This window comes from Ahaetulla prasina, chromosome 1 (assembly GCF_028640845.1).
Source record: "Ahaetulla prasina isolate Xishuangbanna chromosome 1, ASM2864084v1, whole genome shotgun sequence".
NCBI classification, from domain to species: Eukaryota; Metazoa; Chordata; class Lepidosauria; order Squamata; family Colubridae; genus Ahaetulla; species Ahaetulla prasina.
Genome location: NC_080539.1, coordinates 63,524,730 through 63,551,052, shown reverse-complemented (window position 1 = coordinate 63,551,052; position 26,323 = coordinate 63,524,730). Strand labels below are relative to the sequence as shown.

The window sequence follows — 26,323 nt, the reverse complement described above, 5'->3', positions numbered from 1 at the left end:
TCTTTTATTTCTCAAATTGATCCATTCTTTAATCCAAACTAAGATTGCTGCCTGATAATAAGGTCACCAATCTGGGAGCCCTAAACCACCTCTGCTTCTACTGTCCTGAAGGTCTGATAGTTTTATTCTTGCTTTTTTCTTTGCTCATATAAATTTTGTTGTAATTTGAGTCAATTCTGTGAAAAATTTCTTATCTAATTTTATGGGAATGGTTTGAAAAAAATATAGCAGTTTCGGAAGAATATTCATTTTAATCGTTGCAATCCGACACAGTATGGATAGATTTCATGCCCCCCCCATCTTTCCAAATCAATTTTAATTTGTTACATAAGCTTTACCTAATTATCATCTTTAATTGAAGAACATCTCGCTGTTAGCCAAATTCCTAGGTATTTAATTTTTCTCACATTCTGTAATTCCAATTTTTCTTCTAACTCCCTTTCCTTTTTAACTATCATTTTTGTTTTTGTCTTATTGATTTTAAGACCTGCTACCTCCCCATATTTTTCTATTTCTTGTATTAATACGGGTCCTGTTTCCTTTGGGTCTTCCAAAAAGAATACCAGATCATCTGCAAACGCCATTAATTTATATTCTTCCGTTCTAATTTTAGTTCCCCTAATCTTTGAATTTGCTCTAACCTTTAGAGCTCTAATCAATAGCGACTCTAGGGTCAAAATGAAAAGCAGAGGTGACAGTGGGCATCCCTGGCGGACTCCTTTCTTTATTTCGAATGTTTTTGTGATTTCTCCATTTATTATTATACTTGCTTTTTGAGACGAATAAATTGCTTTAATCATTTGGTCAAATTTGTTGCTGAATTTCATTTCTTTGATTTGTCTAATCATGTATTTCCAATTTAAATTGTCAAATGCTTTTTGTGCATCCAGAAAAAGCGAGGTTCTTCTGCCAGTATTTTTAGCATCAGTCTCAATAATATTTTTTTTTTTTGTCATCTGGAGTTACTTAAATGCTAAAATACCTAAGACATTCTTAATTCGGAAGTAAAAACTAGATCAAATTATGCTGGCTCATTTCATTAGAAACTTAATAATTATAGCATCATATTGCAACCTGCAACCCTATGAGGAACTAATCTATTTAAGCCAAACATCTTATGAAAATCCATGATGAAATATACTTTCAGTCAATTCTGCAAATACAGGATTGGAATAAAAAACTTAAATGAAACTGTATCAAATTTCTTGTAAGTAAGATGGATTTTTTAGTAGATTCTCTACTTAAGGTATCTTGTTTTTTCAAATCCCTTTCATTTCTTCTCTTCTCAACCTAAATCTGTGGGTGGATTTGTTAATAAAATCCAGGTAGTATGTTTTACATTTTACCCTGTCCAATTCTCTGACAGTCTCTGTCATCTTGGTCTAACATGACAAGAGATACCCTCCATTAAATTATCAATAATTGTTACAGGATCAGTAAATCTTCATGGAGGAGTTTGCTTGGTTTAAAGCGGCACTTCACTAGGAACATCTAGGGCTGTGTGATTAGCTGTGTTGCAGAAGAAGAAATTGCCATGAGTAAAGACATTGCTATATGTGAGTTATTTATGTTATTTTGAAGAAAAAATATGTCCTTTACAATATAAGATAAATGCTGGGCAGATACGTTTTCCTGCATTTTTCTCCTCCCCCTTCCTATTTATTTTGATGAAAAAAACTTTATTGGAGTTTGTTCTGAAGGAGAAAAGAATTCTAGTTAAATTCTCATGGGAGAGTAACCTTACTTGGCTACAAGTTGAATTAATAGTAGATGTGAATATCCTTTGATTTTTTTAAAAAAACCCTCTCTTCCTTTCCCTTGCTTACCCTCTGTAGGGCCACAGAATATTTGTAGCTCAGTGTTGAACTTGGAGTCCCTGGTGGTCTGAGCTTGGTTGTTTTCTTGTAGTCATTTCATTAGCCAACTAGTATCATCTTCAGTACACCAAGGACTCCACATTAGACTGTTCTGCTGTGTTGGGGCTAAGATCCCCTGTAGAAAAATCTAAGCCTGACATTAAATACATTTTAACGAAAAAAAGTAGAAGAACAAAAATAAGAATAAGAAAAGGCTGAATCTGATAGACAATAGTGTCTCTTGCAGTAAGAAATTTTATCAACTAAAGCAGTAACATTTCCTTTTGTTGAAATCAAGTGTTTTCATGCTCCTTAGGCAGTAATCTAAGAATAAAGGAACTGTGCCTTACATAATACAATTCTTCTGTGTTTAGTGAGAATTGCTTCCACCTTCTGGTTGGATAACAGTACTGAATTATTACTAGAAATTAAGTAATAATTTATATTCCATGAGGGCAATATCTGTTTCACAGGGACAGTTTTTGTAATCATGTGTTAAACAGAACTTATCCATGGGAGAGGGATGCCACTTCCACTCAGATTTCCCATCCACCCCTTTCTCTGCGGAAACTATGTTCATATGCTACTATGCACAAAGGGACCTAACACTTATCACATAAATCTGATGCATTTGCATTGGGTAGCCAATGGAAATACATTTTTGCAAAGCTCTATCTTATTATGCTGAATGCATGACAGATAAGACTATGGGACAATTGACAATAAGGGGATGGCTAGCAGGTGCAATCCCACTTCATCCCTCAACTGATACACGTATAGAGGAATCTATGTATCTTCTAGCATTTTAAAGAATATAAAACATCCCTTGTGAATCTGGTTAGAGCCTCAGAGTTTGGAAGCTTACTCTACCATGTACCTACCCAAATGCGATTTTCGTTTCATCAGAAGCCCTTCTTTCAAGGGCAAAATCATTTCCTATCAGAGTGATGGCTGCCTTATTCCCAAAACATATAACTCCTGCTCCAGCCCATCCTCCTGAATGCTTTTACTCGCAACAATCTGTTTTCTCCCTGACAGCTTTTATGACAGCTCTTTGGGGCAACAGTGGCTTCTGTGAAGTGGCGAGTACAGTGTGTTTCAAAGCTGTAGCATTATCAGTTTTAGCTGCTGTGGGAAGGTGCACTTATATAAGCATGGAAAAATCAGGCCACTGAGGTTTCTATGGGCATTGCAAAACTAAGGAATTGTTTTTAAAATGTCTAGATTTGAACATCTCATGAGATTGGTTATTGAAACTGACTATAGAATGAGCAAGGGCAAGATGAACTTGGGATGGAGAGGGTATCCCTGACTCCTTCTTTCTCCCAGATATCAGTGGACAAGACACAACTGATTAAAAAAACAAAGAAACCTGCAGCCAATGTGATAATTCAAATCAGGGCACATTCAGACAGAAAATTGGACTGCAAACCACAAGCAATCAAATGACCCTGCAATTGTAGTGCTATTCATCACTAAAAGAATGTAGGGCCTTTCTACTACCCCAAATTTAGAAGGCATATATACCTTGTCTTCACTTATGGATATTGAATTAAGCTGTTCACCACATGACTATTGAACATCAGTCATGATTTGGTAAATGATGCCACAGTCACAGCCTGGGTTAATTATTAAGCATTGGACCTCATTGTTGGGCCATTATTTAGGACAGGGGTGTCAAACTCGTCTTGTCACGTAATCGTCACAAAACATATTGTGACTTTTTTCTCTTTTGCTAAACTAGGGGTGGGCGTGGCCAGTGCATGACACATCCAGCCCATGGGCCTTGAGTTTGACACTCCTGACACGCACTCACAACCAGCGAACTAATGTGCTGAAGCTGAGTAAGGACGCTAGCCAGATGAATACTTGGTAGGCAGAGGCAGAATTTTTTTTTCCTATTTTCCTCCCCAAAAACTAAGGTGCATCTTATACTCTGGTGCATCTTATACTCCGAAAAATACAGTAAATACACTGCATAAACACGAAAACTTTGCAACATTTCAGGAGAATAAAGTCTTTAGGATTTGGGTATACCTGGTCGTATATAACTAACCATCAGTTACTGCACTTACAAAAGCCTGTCCCAATATACATGTCCGTTCCAGCTCATTCTTTGTTTGTAGAAGAGCAAGAATACTGCAGGTAGATGTGAAAGAAGAGAGGGCCTTTGGAAACAGTACATATTTTTTTCTCAGATGAAGCAAACTTCAATAAAGGTACACAAGATTTCTATGACCAAGTCACACCCCACCAAAAATGGCCGGGTCTTTCTTTAGGCACATTGGTTTTTAATGTTAAATTAAAATCCAAATTGTCCCACCAGTATCAACTAAGTGTGTATCATATCCAATCTTGCTGATGGCTTCTCAACAAAATGAAGAAAAACACATTGACTCCTGTAGCTAAAAGGTTGTCACTGAGAGCTGACAGATCCAGGTGATGGCTGTCACAAATTCTCAGCTCTTGCCAAGAGTAATTTATCGTATTTGTCATGTATTATGGAAATCAGTCGCACAGTGGGAGACTATATAGAAGGACACAGATCATCTGCAGAGACAAAGGGAATGCAACGTGGACTGCAGCATTTCTCTGGGACAGTCTCTGAGGCTGGCCTTCCCAACAACACTAGCCTCACTGGTATTTTCCAGTGCCTTAGAAAAGAAATAAATTGCCTCTCAGAAGTGTACTAGTTGAGCTTTCTCATTAGGAACATTGGAGGGTGGCACAAGGGATTTTACATGTATTGTGACATCATCACATAAATGGTCAAAAGATATATATCTGTAAGGAGTGTGCATAAGTGCACCTGCATGCCTACCGTCCCTGTCTTAATATTCCTTTTTACTTACTCTTTTCATGTATCCAAATTATGTTTATATATGATATATATATATATATGATTGATAAATAAATAAATAAATAAATAAATAAAATATAATTTATGCCATTCACAATTTATGCTTGCAACTTGCTGTAAATAGAGTTTGGATTGAGGAGGAAGACTTTAGTGAAGAAGTGGATGAACAGAGGGGTTTCAGTAGGCATGGAAAGGGGGTCACGGAAAGTGGGAGTGGTAAAGGATGAGGGCCTTTTATGGCTAGAATTTAAAAAGGGTCCCTTGGGAGAAGGAAGTCAAATGAATAGTAGAAAGGCATCTAAATCTTTTTTGTACATATACATTTCTGTCTAAAAAGCAAGCAATCCATATTTTGGGCAAGGCTGGGTTATGCAGACTTTGCAGATCTGCTCTCACATAAATTGGTGGCCAGCTCCTTTTGCATCCTTATCTGCTACTTCTTTTTCATTGTACATATGTAAACGGAAGGGGAAGCTAAAACACAAAAGCTTAATTTGCATCAAGTGTGAGGAACAGGAAACAGCTGTATAACTATAATTAGGAAACAGGAGGCCTAAATCCTTATGCCTAATTTATTCATCTATATAACAAGTCCCTTGTTGAGGGGTACTGATGTTCTCTGTGAAGTACAGGAGACAGAATAAGGGACTGAAGCAAATCTCAGAGCAGTAATAAAAACGGTATGAACATATTTTGACATACCTATTGCTGAATACTTTGAGGAGTTAAAGCATATTGGAAAGTCTTGTAAGAGACATAACCTACTAAATAAAGCTATTGCCTTGTGTCTCAGGTTGACAAGAATTACCCCTGGGATGTTAATAAGGTCATGCTGTTATTTCTTAGCACTTACATTTCTTTGAAGAATTAATTACCTGCCTCCATTACACTTGCACAGCTTAGACTTTTCTATGCTGGGCTATCCATCAAGATGCTGAGGAGAGAGGAGCAAAGAAGTAAGATTTGGCCCCTTACAGAATTCTGCCCCAGTATATATGTCCGTTCCAGCTCCATTTTTGTTTATAGAAGAGCTAGAATATTGCAGGTAGATGCGAGAGAAGAGAGAACCTTTGGAAACTGTGCAGGTTTTTTCTCAGATGAAGCAAATTTTAGTAAAGATATGCAAGATTTCTATGATCAAGACACACCCCACCAAAAAAGACTGGATCTTTCTTTAGGCCAGGGGTCTGCAACCTTAAACACTCAAAGAGCCATTTGGACCCATTTCCCACTGAAAAGAAATCACTGGGAGCCACAAAACCTGAGTGGGTGTGGTCAACTCGACATCATTCACTCCCACCCAGTCATATGACCCACCCACCTCCGCTACACTTACCCAGGTTTTGTGGCTCCTGGTGTTCTCTGTAAGAAACAGGTATCTCTCTCTCTCTCTCTTTCTCTCTCTTTCTCTTATATCCCTCTCTCATCTCCCTCCCTCTCTCTCTGTCTTGTGTGTGTGTTTGTGTTTGTGTGTGTGTGGTTCTTCTTGAACCATTTCCAAAAACAGGTGAGGGTTGGTGGGGTTTTTTTTTCTTTTTTGCTAATGTTGTTCTTTCTTCTTTTTTGGGTGCTTTTTACCATATTTAAATCAAGAGTCATTTCAGGTTCCCAGATAAATGAAGCTCTTTCGTCCCCCTGCTGTGGCTCCCTGTCGGCTGAACCCACCACTGGCTGGCCCCGCTCCTCGCCTTCCCCTCCCAGTCACTCCTCACCTGGCCTGAGAAGGTAAGGGCGATGGCAGTCAATGGAGACTTGCTCCATATTCTAGAGCAGGAGCAGAGTGCCCAGGTATTTGCCATATCTTGCAGGCGTTTCTTCCGACCCTTTTTGGTGATGCACACCTTGGTCGCTCGGGGAGATGCGTGAATTGCTCTCTGCCCTGAGACACTGCAGCCAATGCCACTGCTGTTACCACCTCATAGCCTGCCCGCTGCTCTCACAGCTCCTTGAGCAGCACAGTTAAATTTAGCACGCTTCACAAGGTGGGAGATGGTGTCCCCTCCTCCTCCTGTAGCCCATTACAATACAGAGCATTGGCCGCAGCTGGGCTGGGCCAGTGTCTTGGGGTGGAGAGCAAGTCACACATCTCTCCAAGCAACCAAGGTGCGTGCAGCACCAACAAGGGCCAGAAGAAGCCCCTGTGAGATATGGCAAGTACAGGGGTGCTTTGCTCCCGCACTGGAATATGGAGCGAGTCTCCATCCCCCGCTGTCGGCCTTACCTTCTCAGACCAGGCGAGGAGTGACTGGAAGGGGAGGGCAAGGGGCAGGGCCAGCCAGTGGTAAGTTCAGTCGACAGGGAGCCATAATGGGGACGAAAGAGCCACATGTGGCTCCGGAGCCACAGGTTTTAGACACCTGCTTTAGGCACATTGGCTGTGAATGATTTGTAACTTTGTTTAAAATCACTCAGACCCACCCAAGTGGGGCATGTTATTACACAAAGATTCAACTGTGCCAACTGCTTGTGCTTTTATTTTGAATCTTTTCAGCTTGTGGATCTGGGGGTGCGAATGTCTGAAAGTATGAGGGCTGCCTCCAACCCTACTCGACCATCCTGATCAACTACATTGGCCAGAGGAACTAAATTCATGTTTATGGTAAATTAACACTTCCTTGTAGAAAAAATGTGCCCATACTAATTTAATCAGGACAGTGGTAATATCATTAGTAAACTATATTTCCCTTGACTAAAAATTGGGAAAATACTGCCCACTCTTAAATTTTCATTTAAGGTAACCAGAAAATTAACAGCTTCACAACTCCATGCATATCTAGAGCACACTGACTGTTTGAGCATATTTCAAACAGACTTTCAGAGGGAATAAGGATTGCCTTTGTGAAGGACCTATGCTGGCAACTGGAAGGGAAAAATGCAGCACCTCTCAGTAGCCATCAGTAGCATCAGCTACAGCATCTTTTTGAATGATCTCCTTATCTCTCAAATATTTGCTAGGAACATTTTGAGGAGAACAACAGGCACACATTAAGAATTTCCGCGTTAGCCTTATTATGTTACCCTGTACGAGGAATATATGCCAGGTCTATTTGGTACAGATCAAAACATTTAAAACAAGTGGGCATGGCCCTAAATGAAACAGTGAGACAGGTCACAGGGTGTCTAAAACTGACCCCAATACAAAAGGTACATTATCCAGCTTGTATTCCACCCCACTCCAAAATCCTGTTGGAAAAGTGCTATGCAGAAAGAGTGGATTAAAGCAATGTGTATAGAAATGTACCTATTATACAGCCATCAATCTCTAAGGTCGAGACTGAGATTGAGGAACAGCTTCCTCAAAAGCTCCTTCTAATAATTGGCCACAACAGAGCGTCCTGGAACTATGGAAGATGAATAAAGAGCTCCAGGCAACTAGTCACAACCACACAACTGTCTGCAGCCTGATCAAGAACAACCTTGGCCTGTATGGAAATAGTTAAATAGACTGTGTGCCAGAACAGGAAAATTTATTTATTTATTTATTTTATTTATTTGTCAAACACAACAGTATATATAAGCATGAAATAACCATACGAATTGGATACAATCAAAGGGAACATTAGGACAGGAATAGTAGGCACGCTGGTGCTCTTATGCACGCCCCTTACAGACCTCTTAGGAATAGGGTGAGGTCAATAGTAGATAGTCTTTGATTAAAGCTTTGGGGATTTGGGGAAGAGACACAGAGTCAGGTAATGCATTTCAGGCATTAACAACTCTGTTACTGAAGTCATATTTTCTAAAGTCAAGATTGGAGCGGTTCACATTAAGTTTAAATCTATTGTTTGCTCGTGTATTGTTGCGATTGAAGCTGAAGTAGTCTTTGACAGGAAGGACATTGTAGCAGATGATTTTATGAGTTATACTCAGGTCATGCCAAAGGCAGCAAAGTTCTATCTTTTCTAAACGCAGGATTTCAAGTCTAGTGGCATAAGGTATTTTGTTGTGATCAGAGGAGTCAAGAACTCTTTTTGTAAAATATTTCTGGACATGCTCAATTGTATTAATGTCCGAAATGAGGTGTGGGTTCCAGACAGGCGAGCTGTATTCAAGAATTGGTCTAGCAAATGTTTTGTATGCTCTGGTTAATAGTGTAATCTTTCTGGAGAAGAAGCTACGCAAGATTAAGTTTACAACTCTTAAAGCCTTTTTGGCAATGTAGTTGCAGTGGGCTTTGGCACGTAGATCGTTTGATATGAAAACTCCAAGGTCTTTGACGGGGTGAGGGTCATCTACAAGGTAATGTCCATCAAGCTTGTATTTAGTGTTCTGATTCTTTTTTCCAATGTGTAAGACAGAGCATTTGCTGGTTGAGATTTGGAGTTGCCAAATTTTTGACCATTCCGACACAAAGTCAAGGTCTTTTTGAAGGGTAGCCGTATTATTGGTAGTGTTAAATATTTTAACATCATCGGTGAAGAGAACACAATTACTTGTAATATGGTCACAGAGGTCATTAATGTATAATATTAAGAGTTTTGGTCCTAGAACGCTGCCTTGGAAGACACCGCTATTGACAGGAGCAGGATTTGATAGGGCACTGCCTATTTTGACCACTTGTTGTCTGTTTGACAGGAACGCTGTTATCCAATTGTGGAGGGGTCCGGAGATGCCGTAGGATTTCAGTTTTAGAAGAAGTTTGTCATGTACCACTGAGTCAAAAGCTTTACAGAAGTCTATGTAAATTGCATCTATTGCTTTGCCCTGATCAAGATTTGTAGTCCATATGTTTTTGCAGTGAAGAAGTTGTAAATTACAGGATAATTTTTTTCTGAAACCAAATTGTTTATTAGAGAGTAGGTTGTTTGTTTCAAGGTGGAGGGTGATGGATTGGTTGATGATTGATTCCATTACATTGCAGGTGACGCAGCATAAAGAAATTGGTCTGTAATTTTCAATTAGGCTGGGGTCTCCTTTTTGAAGACAGGGATGACCGTGGCTAGTGATCATAGTTTGGGAAGGGAGCTGGTCCTGAAAGATTTTTCAAAGATAATGCTTAGGGATTTTGCTATAACAGTGGAAAGCTTTTTTAAGAAGTATGCACATAGACCATCAGGTCCAATAGATAGAGATGGTTTCAGTCTGCGAAGGGCCTTTTCAACATTATCTACTGTGAAATCTATTTGTGTTAGATCGTTGTAATCATTGTTGGAATTTTGGGTATGAGCCATTACTGTTAACAAAGACTGAGCCGAAGAATGTGTTAAAGAGGTTTGCTTTAACTGTTTCATCATTACATTCTTTACCGTTAGATCCTTTTAGGGGTGGGATGGATCTCGAGTCTTTAAGTTTGTTGTTTACAAAATTATAGAAAGCGCAATTGGATTTTGTGCACAGAAGGTCGTCTTCTTGTTTGATGTGGTAATTGGTGCATTCAGTCTTTATTTGATGGCATATATTTTTGTAGCGGTTTTTAAAGTTGGCTACATAGCCAAAGGACAATCTAAAAAAATGGGGCTTCCCTATAGAAGATATTCTGTGTGAATGTGGAGAAGAAGAAGTCATCTCACATATGCTATTGTGGATGCAATACTGCTTAAAATGTACGGAGGAAGACCTCTTGCTGTCAAGAAAAAATGCTGTAGATATGTCCAAAAACTGGGCAAATATCATTTAGTTTTAATCCTATTTATTTTACATACTTTTTACACATGCTATATTTCTTTTATTATTGCATTTTACATCTTTTATTAGTTCAGTGTTGAATGTTATAAGTCTATAATTTGCAGATGCTTCTGACATGAACAAAGAAAGAATCTCTCTTTTGTCATGTAAAATTCTTGTCTTTTGTTCATGCTAGGATTCTGGAACCACTTTACATCTTCTAAATATGGATTTGCCTACAGTTAAAAGTTGACATGTAGAATGCTGAGTTTTATATTTGTTAAATAACATTAGAGTTCTGTTTGGACTTTTCGCTGACACCTGGATTGGAGAAGACATTATTATTGGATTCAGTCAAGAGATGAATTATGGGATTAAGAGCTTTTTATCAGTTAATTAAGAGAAGGTAAAAAGATAGTGAAATTGTTCATACTTGTGATGAAGGTGAAAGTTGCTTTCTTAAGTTTTTTTCCTATTTTTTCTTATTTTCCTGCACTTTTTTCTTTTCTTTCTTAGTTTCTATTATTTTTTACTATTGTAATTAAAACTTTTAATGACGTTATTTTTTAAAAAAGAATTCCAGAGACTATCCTGCTTTTTGAGTTTATCTAGCAGATTAAGGATGAGCCCCTCGGTACTGTGACTACATTTGGGGACAATTTCTTAATATACTTTCTTCAAAGTTTGTTATTGTGCTGATATCTCTCTTAAATTCTTGTTCTTTGTATTCATCCTGTAAATCCTAAATTAAGCATTGACACACCAATTAGCAGCAATGGGAGGGCAGTCCAATAAAAAGGGAAAGACTAATATTGGGCAGTTCTTCCAGCTTGACAATCAGCTGTTTGGTAGACTTATTTGACACTGGATTTGGCACACTTCTGAAAGACCACTAAACCCACTTTAATTAGTGAGAAAAGTATGCGATCCACCGAGAAATGGGGCTTGTTTACATAAGGTGGTGGCTAAGTGAGTCACACCTAATTTTACAACTGTTTTTGCCATGAAACATGCAGTGTCATAGGTACATGGCAGAATAAATTGGTTGCTGAGGTCTGTTTGGACCTCGGTTAGATACAAGCGTGGGATGGCCCCATGTCTTATAACCACAGCTAATAATGTCCAAAAATTATATCTTGATATAAATTCTACACTCCTATTTGCCATGCTTCCAGACTGTTTTTTCCAATATCAAAATCCAATAGCACACAAGTAACCCTTCTATTTATTTAAAAGTGTCTAACTCTGCTCTTTTTACCTCATGCTGCCAGATCTGTTTGGATTTATTTTCTCATATCCAAAGCAAGCACAGGCAGGATCTGCAAGGAGACAAAGGAATAATCCTGATTCCCTCGACTTTCAGACAGTCCAGCAGTTAGTAATAGGCCAAAGAGGTATAAGTTAAAGCTGTAAAATCAGTTATGCTTACAGATAACACCACTGCTGTCCCACCCACCACCACCCCGAAAAAAATACAAAATGTTTTTAATTCCTAGAATTTAACAGCATTGTTTCTGAACATATGCAGTATTTTAGATTTGTGTATACTGACATCTAGGGGCTACAAACATAATCTGAATTGAAGAATTATCCAGCCAAATCCATTGCAAAAACTGTGTTTTCTCAGGTTTTCGTGAGTGCTTGTATGTATGTAGGTCTTTGGTTATTCGGGTTTTCTCCCGCGTAAAATTGAAAGTGTCTTGGCGACATTTTGACGAAGTCTCATTCGTCATCTTCAGGGTGGTGTTTACATTGCTCCTAGAAGCACGAAGCTGTAAACACCAGCCTGAAGATGACGAATGAGACTTCGTCAAAACGTCGCCAAGACACTTTCAATTTTATGCGGGAGAATACCCGAATAACCAAAGACCTACATATATATATATGCAGGTTTTGGCATGTTTGGGTCTTTTCCCATGTAAGATTGGAAGTATTTAGGCAACGTTTCGATGAGATCTCACTCATCATCTTCAGGCTTTGGCATGTTTGGGTCTTTTCCCATGTAAGATTGGAAGTATTTAGGCAACGTTTCGATGAGATCTCACTCATCATCTTCAGGCTTTGGCTTTATTCTTATGTGAGCAAAGTGTGGATTTTAACATAAAATTTGCTCACATAAGAACAAAGCCAAAGCCTGAAGATGATGAGTGAGATCTCATCGAAACATTGCCTAATTACTTCCAATCTTACACGGGAAAAGACCCAAACATACCCAAACCTGCATACATATACCCGTGAAAACCTATGAAAACATACATATATATATATATATTTTATAAGGGACGCAGGGGCTCAGGGGCTAGGATGTTGAGCTTGTCGATCGAAAGGTCGGCAGCTCAGTGGTTCAACTCCCTAGTGCTGCCGTGTCCCAGCTTGTCCCAGTTTCCAGCTTCTGCCGACCTAGCAGTTTCGAAAGCACGTAAAAATGCAAGTAGAAAAAATAGGGACCACCTTGGTGGGAAGATAACAGTGTTCCGTGCACCTTTGGCGTTGAGTCATGGTGGCCACATGACCACGGAGATGTCTTTGGACAGCGCTGGCTCTTCGGCTTTGAAACGGAGATGAGCACTGCCTCCTAGAGTCGGCAACAACTAGCATGTATGTGCGAGGGGAACCTTTACCTATATATATATATATATATATATATATATATATATATATATATATATATATATATATATATGTATGTAGGTAGGTATGTAGGTAGGTTATATATATATATATTAATGTAATGTAATGTAATGGAATGGAATGGAATGGAATGGAATAGAATAGAATAGAATAGAATAGAATAGAATAGAATAGAATAGAATAGAATAGAATATGTAGTATTCTCCTGAGTATCTAAATAACTAATCATGGATGAGTTTGAACCAGGATACACATGTAGCTCAAGAACTATATCAACATGTTTAAACCAAACAATAACTAAAGTTGTATTGATACAAACAATGATTTGTTTAACCATGGCTTGTAGAATAAGTTGCAATTTGGGTTTTCCCCTCCACATTCTAAGCCAAACCCAGATAAAGTATATGAAAATGATGAATAACCAATCTAAGGAAACTGCAATATGGCAACAAAATTCATAAATCAACCAAGAAGGGGGGGGCTTTGTATCTTTACAAAATGAGGAAAAATCACCTTCTTAAGAATTCCACTTGTTTAAAATATTGCAGACTTTAAAAGATGGTATGTTGTCAAATTGTGTAAATCCAGCCTGTTTCTGTAAGTTCTATTAATGTTAATGGTGTTACTATTGATTCTTTTGTTACCAATGCCTGCCTCAAATGCCATTTGTCAGCCACAAGGTAGGATATAAATTAAATAAATAATGGCCAAACTATAAAATTCATTTTCAGGAGATAAACATCTCCTTAAAAGGGGACTATTCAGTAAAGGAATATTAAAATGCCAATGGGCTAGCATTAAGAGATGTGAGAAAAGTACTGGATTGGTTTTTTTTAGATGCTACCTATTTTCTTATAGACATCATTAATATTATACTTGTCAATTTCAGTTTTTCATCAAGCAAATTTTGTCCTACCTTGATTTGCGACCAATTTGTCCAATGACTGTTCAAAGTTACAACAGCACTGAAAAAAGTGACTGAAGACTGCTTCTTGCATTTACAACCATGGCAGCATTCCAAGGTCATGTGATCACCATTTGTGAATTTCGGGGGGAAGGGGGCTTCCAACAAGCTAAGTCAATGAAGAAAGTCACATTCCCTTTACAACTGCAGCAAAAAGGTCATAAATCGGCCATGATTTACTTAACAACTGCATCGCTTAGCGACCAATGTTCTGGCCCAACAGTGGACTTCCTGTGCTAGGAATTAATTCCATTCTTCCAATTGCTGCAATTGCTTTTCTTTTAACTGTGTGATTGTTACCACTAGTCTGTGTTGCTAAGGGAAAGGAGGTAGCATCTTCTTAAGGGACTTATAACCTCCTAAAACCTAGCTTTTTGTTCATACTGAATATTTTTAGGCTATGCTGTATCACAGTTAGAAAGTGTTACAGTGCATTATTGAAAAACAAAACAAAGACAAGATACAAGAATCAGGCTCTGGGGAAGGCTGAAGCTTCCCCAGAGCATGACACCCAATTGAGATGTTCTCCCTTTCTGGATTCAATAGGGAGTTTTTTCTGTGATGGATAAAGTATGTGGGGAACCTTAAAATGTCAAAATAACTTGTAGAATTGTATATTGGTGGATGCTTGAATGCACATAATTTAGTAATTTCAAATGCAATGAAAACTTAATTAAATGGACATTTGGGGAATGGAAGTCTGAGATCTCCAAATGTCTGTTAAATCAAAAACTAGGTCACATGTAGCAATTTACATCAACAAGTAATGCTATCATTACACAAATGACACAAATCACTGTAAGCAATGTAAAATTAATACTTTGTCCATTATTGGGGGGAGATGCCCAGGCAGAAATGTGGTTCATTGCATCCAGCCTGTTAAATAGAGATTTGTAAATCAAGGTTTCATTGTACTGAACTATATTTTGATGTACACCCCCCCAAAGGGCCCCCGGAACAATTATTGCCATTGTGTCCTTAACAAGATTTTCTGAAAATGCCATTTGCAGAAACACCCTTATCAGCCCCATAGGCCAAGAAAGGCCCTATTGTGTTTTTCCCTCACTGAAACATACTCCTTTTTTTTTGTAGTGGTGATTGAGCCCTACTTTGCTTTGAGGAGGACATTTGCTTTTAAAGAAACTATAGCAATCCTAAAAAAATATTTTTTTCATTTACGTTGTTTTATTAATTGTTTTGTTTACACCTTTACCAAAATCACCAGGTGGACCATAACAAAACGTCCTGACCTCTACCCAGTTATCTTGTTTATGATTCTTTTCTTCCTAGCTCTTATTCACAACTCTCAGACACAACCATAAATGAGTGGTGGGTTTCAAATTTTTTTACTACCGGTTATGTGGGTGTGGCTTGGTGGACATGGCATGGCTTGGTGGGCATGGCAGGGGAAGGATACTGTAAAATCTCCATTCCCTCCCCAATCCAGGGGAAGGATACTGTAAAATCTCCATTCCCACCCCAATCCAGGGGAAAGTTACTACAAAATCTCCATTTCCTCCCGATCAGCTGGAACTTGGGAGGCAGAGAATAGATGGGGGCGGGGCCAGTCACAATTTTTACTACCGGTTCTCCGAACTACTCAAAATTTCCATTACTGGTTCTCCAAAACTGGTCAGAACCTGCTGAAATCCACCTCTGGTACGGGTACTTTCAAAACATATGCCTCTTTCTTTAATGCACTTTTTTCAGTGCCATTGTAACTCCGAACAGTCACTAAGGGAACTGTTGTAAGTCGAGGACTACCTGTACTTAGTATTTATATCGGAGATCACCAGAGTTATAGGGTATAGTGTGTATTTTAAAAAAAACCCAATAAGGTTTTAATGGCAAATCGTTACCGAGTTGTTCCCTTCCAGCCCCCACAAATCAGAGAATTGCTTATGGAGAGGCTGCTAGCCGTTGGCCGCGCTGTGGCGGGGAAGCTCCAGGGGTTTCTGACAAATTGCAAGCGAGTCCCGGCCCCCGAGTGGGAGGCGTAACTGGGAGCAGAGGAAAGCCCCCTGAGCACGTGATCCCCGACCGCGTGGTTTTCCTATCAGGCACCGGGGCTTTCCGTCCCGTCCCCCTCCGCTGGAGTCTACTTCTCTTCAGACGGTTCCCAATCGCCCCGGGCGGCCTTGGCAGCGCTCCGCAGTGAGGCTCGGCTAATCAATCGCTGAAGCTGAGGCCGCTCGGACCGGGCGGGATCACGTGCTCTGCGCTCGGCACATTCTTGGCGCCGCCGTTGCAGCCGCAGAGCAGAAATTGCCGCCTCTTTCTCGAGACTCGGCGGGAAGCTTTTCCCTGGGGGCGTCGAGGGGTGGCTATGGCGGAGCCCGCGGAGAAGCTATACCGGGCTGAGTACGCCAAGAGCGGGCGGGCTTCCTGCAAGAAATGCAAGGAAAACATCGCCAAGGATTCGCTCCGCCTAGCCATCATGGTGCAGGTAGGGACTCTGCCTTAAGCCTGCTCTAAAGCAGGTTTAAGAGCCTAAGCCAAGCTCTCTGCAAGGCTTTCACCCTAGGCCACCCAGGCCCGGGAGCGCCACGTTGCCTGCAGAAGCGGCCGATGAGTCGCCTTTGTGGCCGCCCCTCGGTGCATCTCTTACCCTCTCGCCGCTGCCTTTGCGCCTGATCCCCGTAATCGGGTCGATTCCGTTTTCGTTATGTGCCACCAGTGGGTCAAGGCACTTGAAGGATGCGGAGCGCAGCGCAGGAGGAACCGCCCTTTCCCTTCCATAGCTTCCCTTCTTTTGAGGATCTTCCAGAAGATGCCCGTTTGAAATCATTTTCTGCCGGGCCCACCATCGGGCCGCCTTTAAGCTGCATGCCTCTTATCGTTTCACTTAGGAGGAAGTTCTCTGGGGTTTTTACGTCTGGGTGGGGAAATTTGAGCTGACAGTAGTTCCCACGTTGTCCCATTAGAGCCTCGGGGTTTAGCTGCTGGTCCTGCAGTGGGCGGTGGATATCGCTTATTTTTCGTCGATGGCTATGCTCCGTGTGAAAAATCACCACCAAGTCCAATACCCTGTTTCTCACAATATGGTTTACAATACAACCCTCTTGAAGGTTTGTTCAGTAGTGCACAGTTCCGAATAAATATTTATGCAACTTTGAATGTAATGAGGCTTTTCTATAGGATTAGCAAATCTCTTGATCCTGATGCCTAGACTAATTGGAACAATCATAAATTGGATGTGGCTGACATATGGAATTGTTATCTTTGAGTTGGAAGGGATTTTTAAAGTCTAGAATTTAGGACAGCTATTGCTTGCTTTGTTAAAATAGTCATGCACTGCAATCATATTTTTCAATCTGTATTTTGGAATCTGAGTTTGAACGCTACATCTTGCAGTGGGACATAAAGTCTTCAAGCATACAGTTTTGACTGTAGTCTGATGTGTTGCCAAGAACAGTATATAGACAGATATATTGAGTTAGGACAGTGCTTCTCAATTATTTTCTGTCATGCCCCCCTAGGAAGAAGAAAACATTTTTCGCGCCCCCCACGCGACTGTAAATAGTATCATTATTAAAAAAAACTTGTTTGCCGAGGTCAAATGCGCCCCTCTTTACGGAGCCTCACGCCCCCCCCCTGGGGGGGCACGCCCCACTATTTGAGAAGCACTGAGTTAGGAGGAGTTTGTTTAGCCAAGCAATACTGTATTCGTCCATCTCTTGATAGTTTACTATTTTTGCAATGAGCCTATGGATTTGACTCCATTTGATATAATAATAATTGGTAATCCTGACAATTTGTTACTCACTAAAGGCAGCTTGATTGCAATAGGGTGAAATCAAATAAATGGAATCATAATGATACTATATGGTGTAATGTCTATTGTGGAATGTGTACTGAATTCCATTCTCTGAGGTGCATGCAAAAGCATTTTGTTCCTAACTTCTTACCTAGAAAAGTAGGTCAGGCAGAGAGCAAGCAGCTTTAGATGTACTAGCAGGGGAACAGCGAGATGAGTTTCTTATTCTTGGCCTGTAGATGAACTTTGCTACAGAAAACTATTGCTGGATATAGTTGTGCATGCTGAGTTATTCTGTATGCCCTTACCCTCTCAAGTGCAAACAAAAAACCCTGCCCCAAAATGGAACATCCATTCACTGGTTAATGACATTCTGTATTAAAGACTGCATTATGAAAGGAATGAACAAAAAAACTTAGTAGCAATAGAAGTTCTTTAAAATGGGGAAAATTGATGATCATGGAACCATTTTGCTGAATTACTTGTACACTTGCCTAGAAACTTTATTTAATAGATTTATTGTTTAGTTAAATCTTCAATAATGTAAAGCATTACTGTTAGTACAATACTGTAATAGACAACTTCATCCTATTTTTCGCTTCCATTCTACCTTTCATTGATTTATTGTTATGAAATACCTTGCTTTATCAGTTTTTGTTTTTTATAAAATGTTTCTGAAAGAGAAAACTCTGAGTGCCAAATTAGATTAGATTTTGGTATGCTGATATTTATGATTCAGAAGCTTCTTCCCCTAAATGCCTTGTACTCTTAATCTGGAAGTTCAGCCTCAAACCTCTTTATTGCATTCAATGATCTATATACAATAAGATGTACAAATATATAAAAACAAATATTTGGTAATCAGGGATACTCTATTTCAGGGGTGTCAAAACTCGATTTCATTGAGGGCCGCATCAGAGTTGTGTTTGACCATAGGGTTGTGTGGCCAGCTCGATGTTAGGGACACCTGTGGTGGCCTGAGCGCTCTGCCAGTGAAAACAGGCTCCTGAGCTCCGTTTTCAGCTGCGACAGCCTCCTGCAACCCTCTGCCAGCGAAAATGGAGCTTGGGAGGGCTACCTGCGGGAGGGCACCGCAGGCTGGTCCTTTATTGTTTCCATGGTGGCCCTTCTGGCCAGTTCTAAGCACCCCACGGGCCAGATCCAGCCCTGGGCCTTGAGTTTGACACCGCTTGTTCTGTTTCCCTTCCCCCAATACTGGTGTGTTCTAATTGCTGCTACAGAAAATTTGGGTATAATATTGCAGATACTATCATTGGAATCAAAAAGTAAAAGATTTACATACCAAAGATCTGTCTGTCTAGGTTGTTGTTCCAAGATTTTATTTTTTTTTATTTACATTTATATCCCGCCCTTCTCCGAAGCGGCTTACAGTGTGTAAGGCAATAGTCTCATTCTATTTGTATATTTACAAAGTCAACTTATTGCCTCCCCAACAATCTGGGTCCTCATTTTACCTACCTTATAAAGGATGGAAGGCTGAGTCAGCCTTGGACCTGGTGGGACTAGAACCTGCAGTAATTGCAGGCAGCTGTGTTTTAATAACAGGCTTCTTACAGCCTGAGCCACACCGCGGTCCATAGATGATAGATGATAGATAGATGAATAGATGATAGATAGATGAATAGATAGATAGATGAATAACCCTTTAAAAAATTATGGTACAGCAGTATGTGAGTGATGGTTTTGATTTTTCAAATGCATGAGCTAAGTTTTTTTGAATATGTACCCAGAAAGAAAATGGATGGCAAGATGTTACACTGTGCACCTTTCTTCAACTTAGGGAAAGTGAAGATGTTTGTTTGGCTCTGGGAACCTTGGGATCCATGTTCTATTATTGTCAAAGTTCCTATTGACCTCCAGATGATATTGCATATGCTTTATCCTCTGAAGGAATATATGACTAGCCTAATTGCAATCCATTGTGAGGAGGTACTCCATGTAAAGTCCATAAGTGGTTAGTTTGGATATGTAAGACCACTCGAATTTAAATTATATTTCTTCGTTAGTGCAATGGTTGGGAAGAGACTGGTTGGGAAAAATGAGATTTTTAACCGGTATCTAATCATCATCGTAGCTCAAAATTTTAAAACAAGCACTTTAGTTCTGTGTAGTTAGCGTTGCATCTCCAAATGCTTATTAAAACCTGAGCAGAAGGAAACAAAAGGGATCGAAGAATCAGTTACTTCTGGATGTTACAGAAATCTGAATAGCAAACCTATTGATATAACTACATATGGGAAATTACAGAAACAAAAACGGTACTCATAGATGGGTATAAGTTGTTTATTTATAAAATGTATTAAATTGCCCATCTTGCCACACAGAAACTCTGGTTGGTTTACAATATTAAAAAATAAAAGTGAATAATTTATAATAATATAAATACAATACTATAAAATCAACCTAACTAAAAAGATGATGGGGGAATATGATAAGAGGGGGAGAGGGAGGAATCTGTTGTTACTCAATCAACCACCCAAAACATGAAGCCCATCTGTTGGTGCTCTAAGCCAACTGGCTAAGCCAGATCTTTAAGCTCTTACAGGTCAGGAGGGCTGGAGCTGACCTGTACCCAAACAAATAAAACATCTGCAAAACTGGAAAAATGCATGCAGGGAGGGGAAATATACAAGGTGTATAAAACTGTGACTCTTATTAATAAATACATTTTTGTCTGGATTCTAATTGTACTGTATGGGCATTATTTCTTACCCCAATTCAGTTGTATCGTGCCTGAGGTTCTCCCCCCCCCCTTCTTTCTTTTCAGTCCCCTATGTTTGATGGCAAAGTCCCTCATTGGCACCACTATTCTTGCTTCTGGAAACGAGCTCAGCTGCTATCCCATACTGATCTGGATGGCTTCTCAGAACTGCGTTGGGAAGATCAGGAAAAAATTAAAAAACACATAGAAAGTGGAGGAGCTGCAGCAGGTAAGCTACTCGCTGATGATAAAAAGAGAAAAGGCTGTTAGGTGAACCATTGACTTGAGCAGGTTTATGAGCTTGTCATTTTTATGCTGAGAGCAGACTTCATCAATGGAGAAATGATAAAAGGTCTCCAAAATATAATTGCTTAAGAAATTCTTTGGAAGTAAATTTCAGTGAATTACTATTGCTGTCATCCTCTGTTGTCATTCTTGCATGTTCTAGAAAACATTAACTGCAATCAAGAATTTCTCTTTCTTAGACTGGTCTCAGAAAGTCTGTATATATTCCTGAGCAGATCTTAACTGATTTATATATCTTATTTCTGTTGTCCCAGGGGATTTATTAAATCAGAACCTAAAAATTATTCCTTTCTCTTTTTTTTCCCCCAGGCAAAGGTGGTGGCCAACAGGGGGGTGGCAAACGTGAAAAAAGTTTAAATGATTTTGCAGCAGAATATGCAAAGTCCAATAGAAGTACTTGCAAAGGTTGTGAACAGAAGATAGAAAAGGTAAACATATGGGTAGCTCTCTGTGTGTAAAGGTGTAAGCATTCACCCAAAGATACAAAAACACTGTTTTTAATGGCTAAAATGTATTCTAAAGCAGGGGTCCCCAACCCTGCAGGCCACAGCTCACTACTTGGCCGTGAGCTGTTTAAAACCAGGATACCCAAAGTGGTGAGTGAGTGCATGCGCACTTATACCCCCTTACGTGAATAGCGGGAGAGTGTATGCATGTGTGTTCCACTGCCGCTTGCGCAAATGGAGCTACATGCACGCTTGGCCCCCAGTCATGCTGAACCATTTCCCCCCTCTGCACACCAGTCTGCAAAGCCAGAAAGCATCCCTCCAAATCAGAGGATTTCTGGTTATTTCTAAGACTTCTCAAGATTAATTTTTGTCTTTAAATCCCAATGAATATGGTTTAAATATGGTCCCTTGAATAACACATTAATTGAATTCATTTATAATTATATAATTGAAGAGGCAAGATCAGAATATGAAATTTCATGTGGTCTAGATTTAATTTGTTTACAAATTAAATATAATGGCGTGAATAGTCATAAAATAAAAGCTTTGACATTGAAGAAATGTGACCTGATATCTTGAAATTTTAATAGTTTTGTATTATTCCTGAAATGGAGGCGGAGGGGTAATTTTGTCCTTCTAATTTTTGGTCTTTATAATAACACATAATATAAATCCATCTGTCTATTGGCAATCTATTCAGTTTAAAGAAATAAAGAATAGAGAGATTTTAGTGTGTGTGTGAAAGAGAAAAATTGAAAACATTAATTTGGAACTGAAAGAATCTGTTTATGTTCAAAAATAGTGATTTATTCCACTTTTATTTCAGAAACAAAGTTCTTATTAATGTGTTTTTTGGAAACATTGACTTTAACTTTCAGAAACAGTAAAGAAAACCCCAAATGCATTATTCTGAATTATTATTAATAAAATAAATAAGATTAAACTTCTGGCTTGAAACCTTAGTAGGCAATTGGCTAGTTTTGTTAGTGAGTTTGTTTCTAATTTCTCTTCCTATCTACCCAGGGTCAGATTAGAATCTCAAAGAAAATGGTGCTCCCTGAAAAGCCACAGCTGGGGATGATAGACAATTGGTACCATCTTGCCTGTTTCAGTACCCACAGAACAGATCTGGGTTTTCTTCCTACCTTTATTGCCTCTCAGATCCAGGGCTTTGAGCACCTGAAGGCAGAAGACAAAGAAGCTCTAAAGAAGCAGCTACCCTCTGTCAAGAATGAAGGGTATGTAGAAGATGCCAAAAAGGTGCATATCATGCTATTTGATTTTGATCATTGTATGACAGATACTTCTAAAGCACCAGTGTGACTGGTGCTTTTTTATGTTGTCTATGGAAGATCTCCAGTTGTGACTATTGTGGAGAGGTAGCTGCAGATTAGCTAGTAAATGCACTAAGCTTTTAAAGATGTTAAGCTTTCAGTGATCAGAATGATAATGCAACATGGCAGATGGAGATTTTCTAATTCTTAGAGTTTTCTATTATTTTTGCTAGTGGGTTTTTTAAAATAACCCTCGACAAGCTTACTTTTAAGATTTACACTATTTATATATATATTCCTTTCTACAAGATGGTGGGAAATAACAACTTTGATTTCTCAGTTACTATTCCACTGAAAATTGGTGGCACATTACAGTGGCTTTTGAACCCATAGATAAGGCATTTGTGGGCCACAAGTTGCTTATTCCATCTTACTGCTTGAAACATGAGAATATTTGTTTATTTATTAAATTTATATGCTGCCCTATCTCACTATCCAAAGTGACACTAAATGCAGAAGGAAGCACATTTTCTTTAGTGTAGATAAGCTATACCTTTTTGCCTAGATAGCTGGTGTAAATATTTGTTTTCTGTTTAGCTTAAGATCTTCTGGGTTTTTTCCTTCTCTTTCTCATTTTTACTATTCTAAACAACTGGGTCATTGCAATATATTGTACCTGGGTCTGGAGTTTTGTCCAGAATCAGCAGGGAGTGCAAAACATTGAGGCTAGGTTGCTGAAGAGGACAAAAATACGTCATGTCTATTCTGAAGACATTGCACTGGATGCCAGTTTGTAGAAGGTTCTTGGAATGACACACAAAATGTATACATTTTAAGACCTAGATACGTGATGGACTTGTCACCCAGAATCCTGTGAGGGTGCCACATAATGCAGGAACAAAGAGGAGCCATTCTTGATACATACCCTGTGTTTTGGAATTCAGTCTCGGTTTAGTTATGGTTGGCACTGAATTTTATTACCTTTCAGCATAACTATGAGACAGGCTTGTTTATCTGGGTTTTTTTAAATCTCTGCTGTTATCCATCTATTCCAGTGGTCCCCAACCTTTGGGGCACCAGGGACTGGTTCCATGGAGAAAGGTTTTTCCACAGACCGGAGAGAGCATGGTTTTGCATTTTGCCTGCATCTCATGGATGGGGCTTGTTTGCACGACCAGGTTGCTGGCATATGGCGGCCTGGTGCTGGTCCACAGACCAGGGGTTGGTGACCCCTGCTCTATTCCATTTGTTATTAATATATTAATGTCGTTTTCTGATACAATAAGTTTCAAATTATTTTTATCTTATTGCAAATCATTGTCCATTTATCTATACTTCGGGATATGTTTTCACAAAATGCTCTATATAATTTTTTTTAAGCAAAAACAAAAATCTAAGCCAGTCTTCTATAGCTGCATGAGAAGTAGGAATCACAATCCATTACAGTGTTTGACTATCTTTTTAACAAATCTCCCAGATCCTTTTGGATTTTCCCCTACATGCTTCATTCTCTTTTGCTTTCTATTTCTATTCCTCCTGTTTTTTTGAGGAGACTGCAACAGAAAAAAATACTTAATTTTCTCCTTAAAATTGCCCTGGTACACTCCTCAGTGAATGCTCAAGTCTTGCGTCTTTCTAAAAAGCCATTTCACTGGCATCATGCCCAAACTTAAGAGACTAGAGATCATTTACCAGTTTTTATAGAGAATTGAAAAGTAAAAATAATGGTAGTCACCGAGCAAAAAATAGAATGAAAGCGATTCTGAAGGAATTGTTAAGTGAATGTTTTTCTTAATATCATTTAATTCCAGATCCTCATGCTATTGAATTTCCCATTTTGATTTTTTTCAAAATGACTTCATACAGGAGATTTAACAGCAGTTGTTTCAGTTATTTCAGGGTGCTGTAATAAAAATAAAATATTAACACAATACACACACCCCAGCATACGTACATACACACCCCCACACACCCCACATAAACAGCAGAGATACAGGTAGTCCTTGAGTTATGAGTGTAATGGAGACTGCTCATTCCATTCATAACCCGATAATTCGTGGGAGTAAATCTGGTACCTTGAATGGAATCACTCCCTCCTTTCGCCCATGCATTCTCTAATTGAATGCGAGGCTCATTAAGTGCACATGAGGTATTTCAGGATGGGAAAGGCTGGGGGTGGGGCTAATGATGGAACAGGCCACCAGCCTAAGACCACCCAAGGCCTCCCCAACCCATTGAAATACCCCCCACAATTGCTTCCTCCCTAACCTGCTGTGCCGAATTACTTGGGCAAAGATGTAGCAAGCTGTCTCCTCTCCAGCCTCTCAGCCATGTCCACCCATCTGCAGCTTCCTTTAGGCCTGTGCAGGCCTCGTCCGGCACGTTGCAAGCCAAATGGAGGTCCAAAGGGACGGATAATTTATTTATTTTATTTATTAGAATTTGTCAAACAAAAATGAGAACAAGAATAAAAGAAAACAAAATACAATGATAGGGACGATAGGCACGTTAGTGCACTTATGCACTAACTTCTTAAAACGTTGATTGCTTTAGATGCAAAATCTGCCCCAGAATCAAATCTAAATCTTGTTAGTTTTTGCAAAATTGAAAACTTAAGTTTTTAGTACCGGCACCACCACTGTATAGTTTTTGATCAGGATGGGAAGTTTGCTACTGTAATGGTTGAAACACTGGAAGATAGATGCCAGTTCTGGACCTAGTTTCCATCAGTTTTACAAAAGGGATCTTTCCTAAGAGGAAAGAAATGAAAGGGATGGTTTGTGGTTGCATAATGGTTAGCTGAATTTCACAATTTTCTAAACCATAAATCATTGTTTTACAAACCACAGTGTGGTGTAATTTGCTGAGGCTTCTTTGAAGGACAGTAATCTAATACCTATGTTGGGGGTTAGGCATCAAGTTATTCCTTCATTTTACTGGCATCTATCATATAAATATTTGCATCAACCTGTTATCCAAGTGCATCTAAAATATAAACATTGACAAGATGACTTATTCAACAGAAACTAGTTTTGCTCATATCCCACAATGATGGTCTTATTGTAGGCTGCTAGTGGACCTTTTATTGTGTCTTTTGAATGGTGGATGAATATAGTTTATCTCTATTGATGGCTGATTTGTCTGAATGCAAAGCTTTCAGAAATTCCCTAGCATTTTTGGATTCGTCTTGATTTATTAGCATGATCACAGTTTCCCAGTTGAAACTATGAGTCTACCCTATGTGTTATGAAATTAAGGAGCTTTCATTGTGTGCTCTGAATGTTAGTTGATGTTTATAGATGAGCTGTGCTGCTCTTAACCCTGTCTGCCCACATAGTGGCTGTTACAGTCCTTATATTGTACATTGCAAATCATTCCTGTTTTTTCTTCTTGGGCTATTGGATCTTTTGGCTTATTTAAGAAATTTTGGAGGGCTTTAGTGTGCTAAAGTGATGCTTTGTGACTGTAATAGTCTGTTGTTGTTTCTGAGATGTTTTTGATGTATAGATATGTTATCCTTTTCATAGCTTGTGTTGTAGTGGGTTGAGTGGTCACACACTTTTCAATAAAAGTTGTATGGGTATCCATTTTGTTGAAAGATGTATAGGCAATGTGTTTCCTTTTTCTGATGTTCAGGGTTGCTGCAGTACATTTGTACTAGTCAACTTTTCTATGTAATCTGTGTTCCTTAATGAAATGCTATGGATACTTGTATTGAACATAAACTGACAGCCAGTATAGTGTAGGTTCTGGTTCAGGACTGGAAAAAGCAAGAAGAAAGGCATAGTGCACCATCCTAAGCTTCTAAAAGAAAGGTTGGTATCTCTGTGTGTATGCGTATTTGTGTGTGTGTATACACTATATAAACTCACTGTATACAATCACTCAACTATACACCAA

General features: G+C 39.2%; 1 protein-coding gene across 2 annotated transcripts in view; it reads left to right on the top strand.

Annotated features, from left to right (window-relative positions):
- Positions 1 to 15,963: 15,963 nt before the first annotated feature.
- The window catches only part of PARP1 (poly(ADP-ribose) polymerase 1), a 42,065-nt gene continuing 31,705 nt past the window's right edge, over positions 15,964 to 26,323 (top strand). The window contains exons 1-5 of one of the 2 annotated variants that reach the window (XM_058162983.1): positions 16,223 to 16,361; positions 16,840 to 16,983; positions 20,461 to 20,623; positions 21,010 to 21,128; positions 22,173 to 22,387. In XM_058162983.1, the coding sequence (XP_058018966.1) occupies positions 16,900 to 16,983; positions 20,461 to 20,623; positions 21,010 to 21,128; positions 22,173 to 22,387 (581 nt within the window). In that variant the 5' untranslated portion in view covers positions 16,223 to 16,361; positions 16,840 to 16,899. Of the gene's footprint in view, positions 16,362 to 16,839; positions 16,984 to 20,460; positions 20,624 to 21,009; positions 21,129 to 22,172; positions 22,388 to 26,323 lie in introns of both variants that reach the window. The other variant, XM_058162156.1, reaches the window with a different exon arrangement.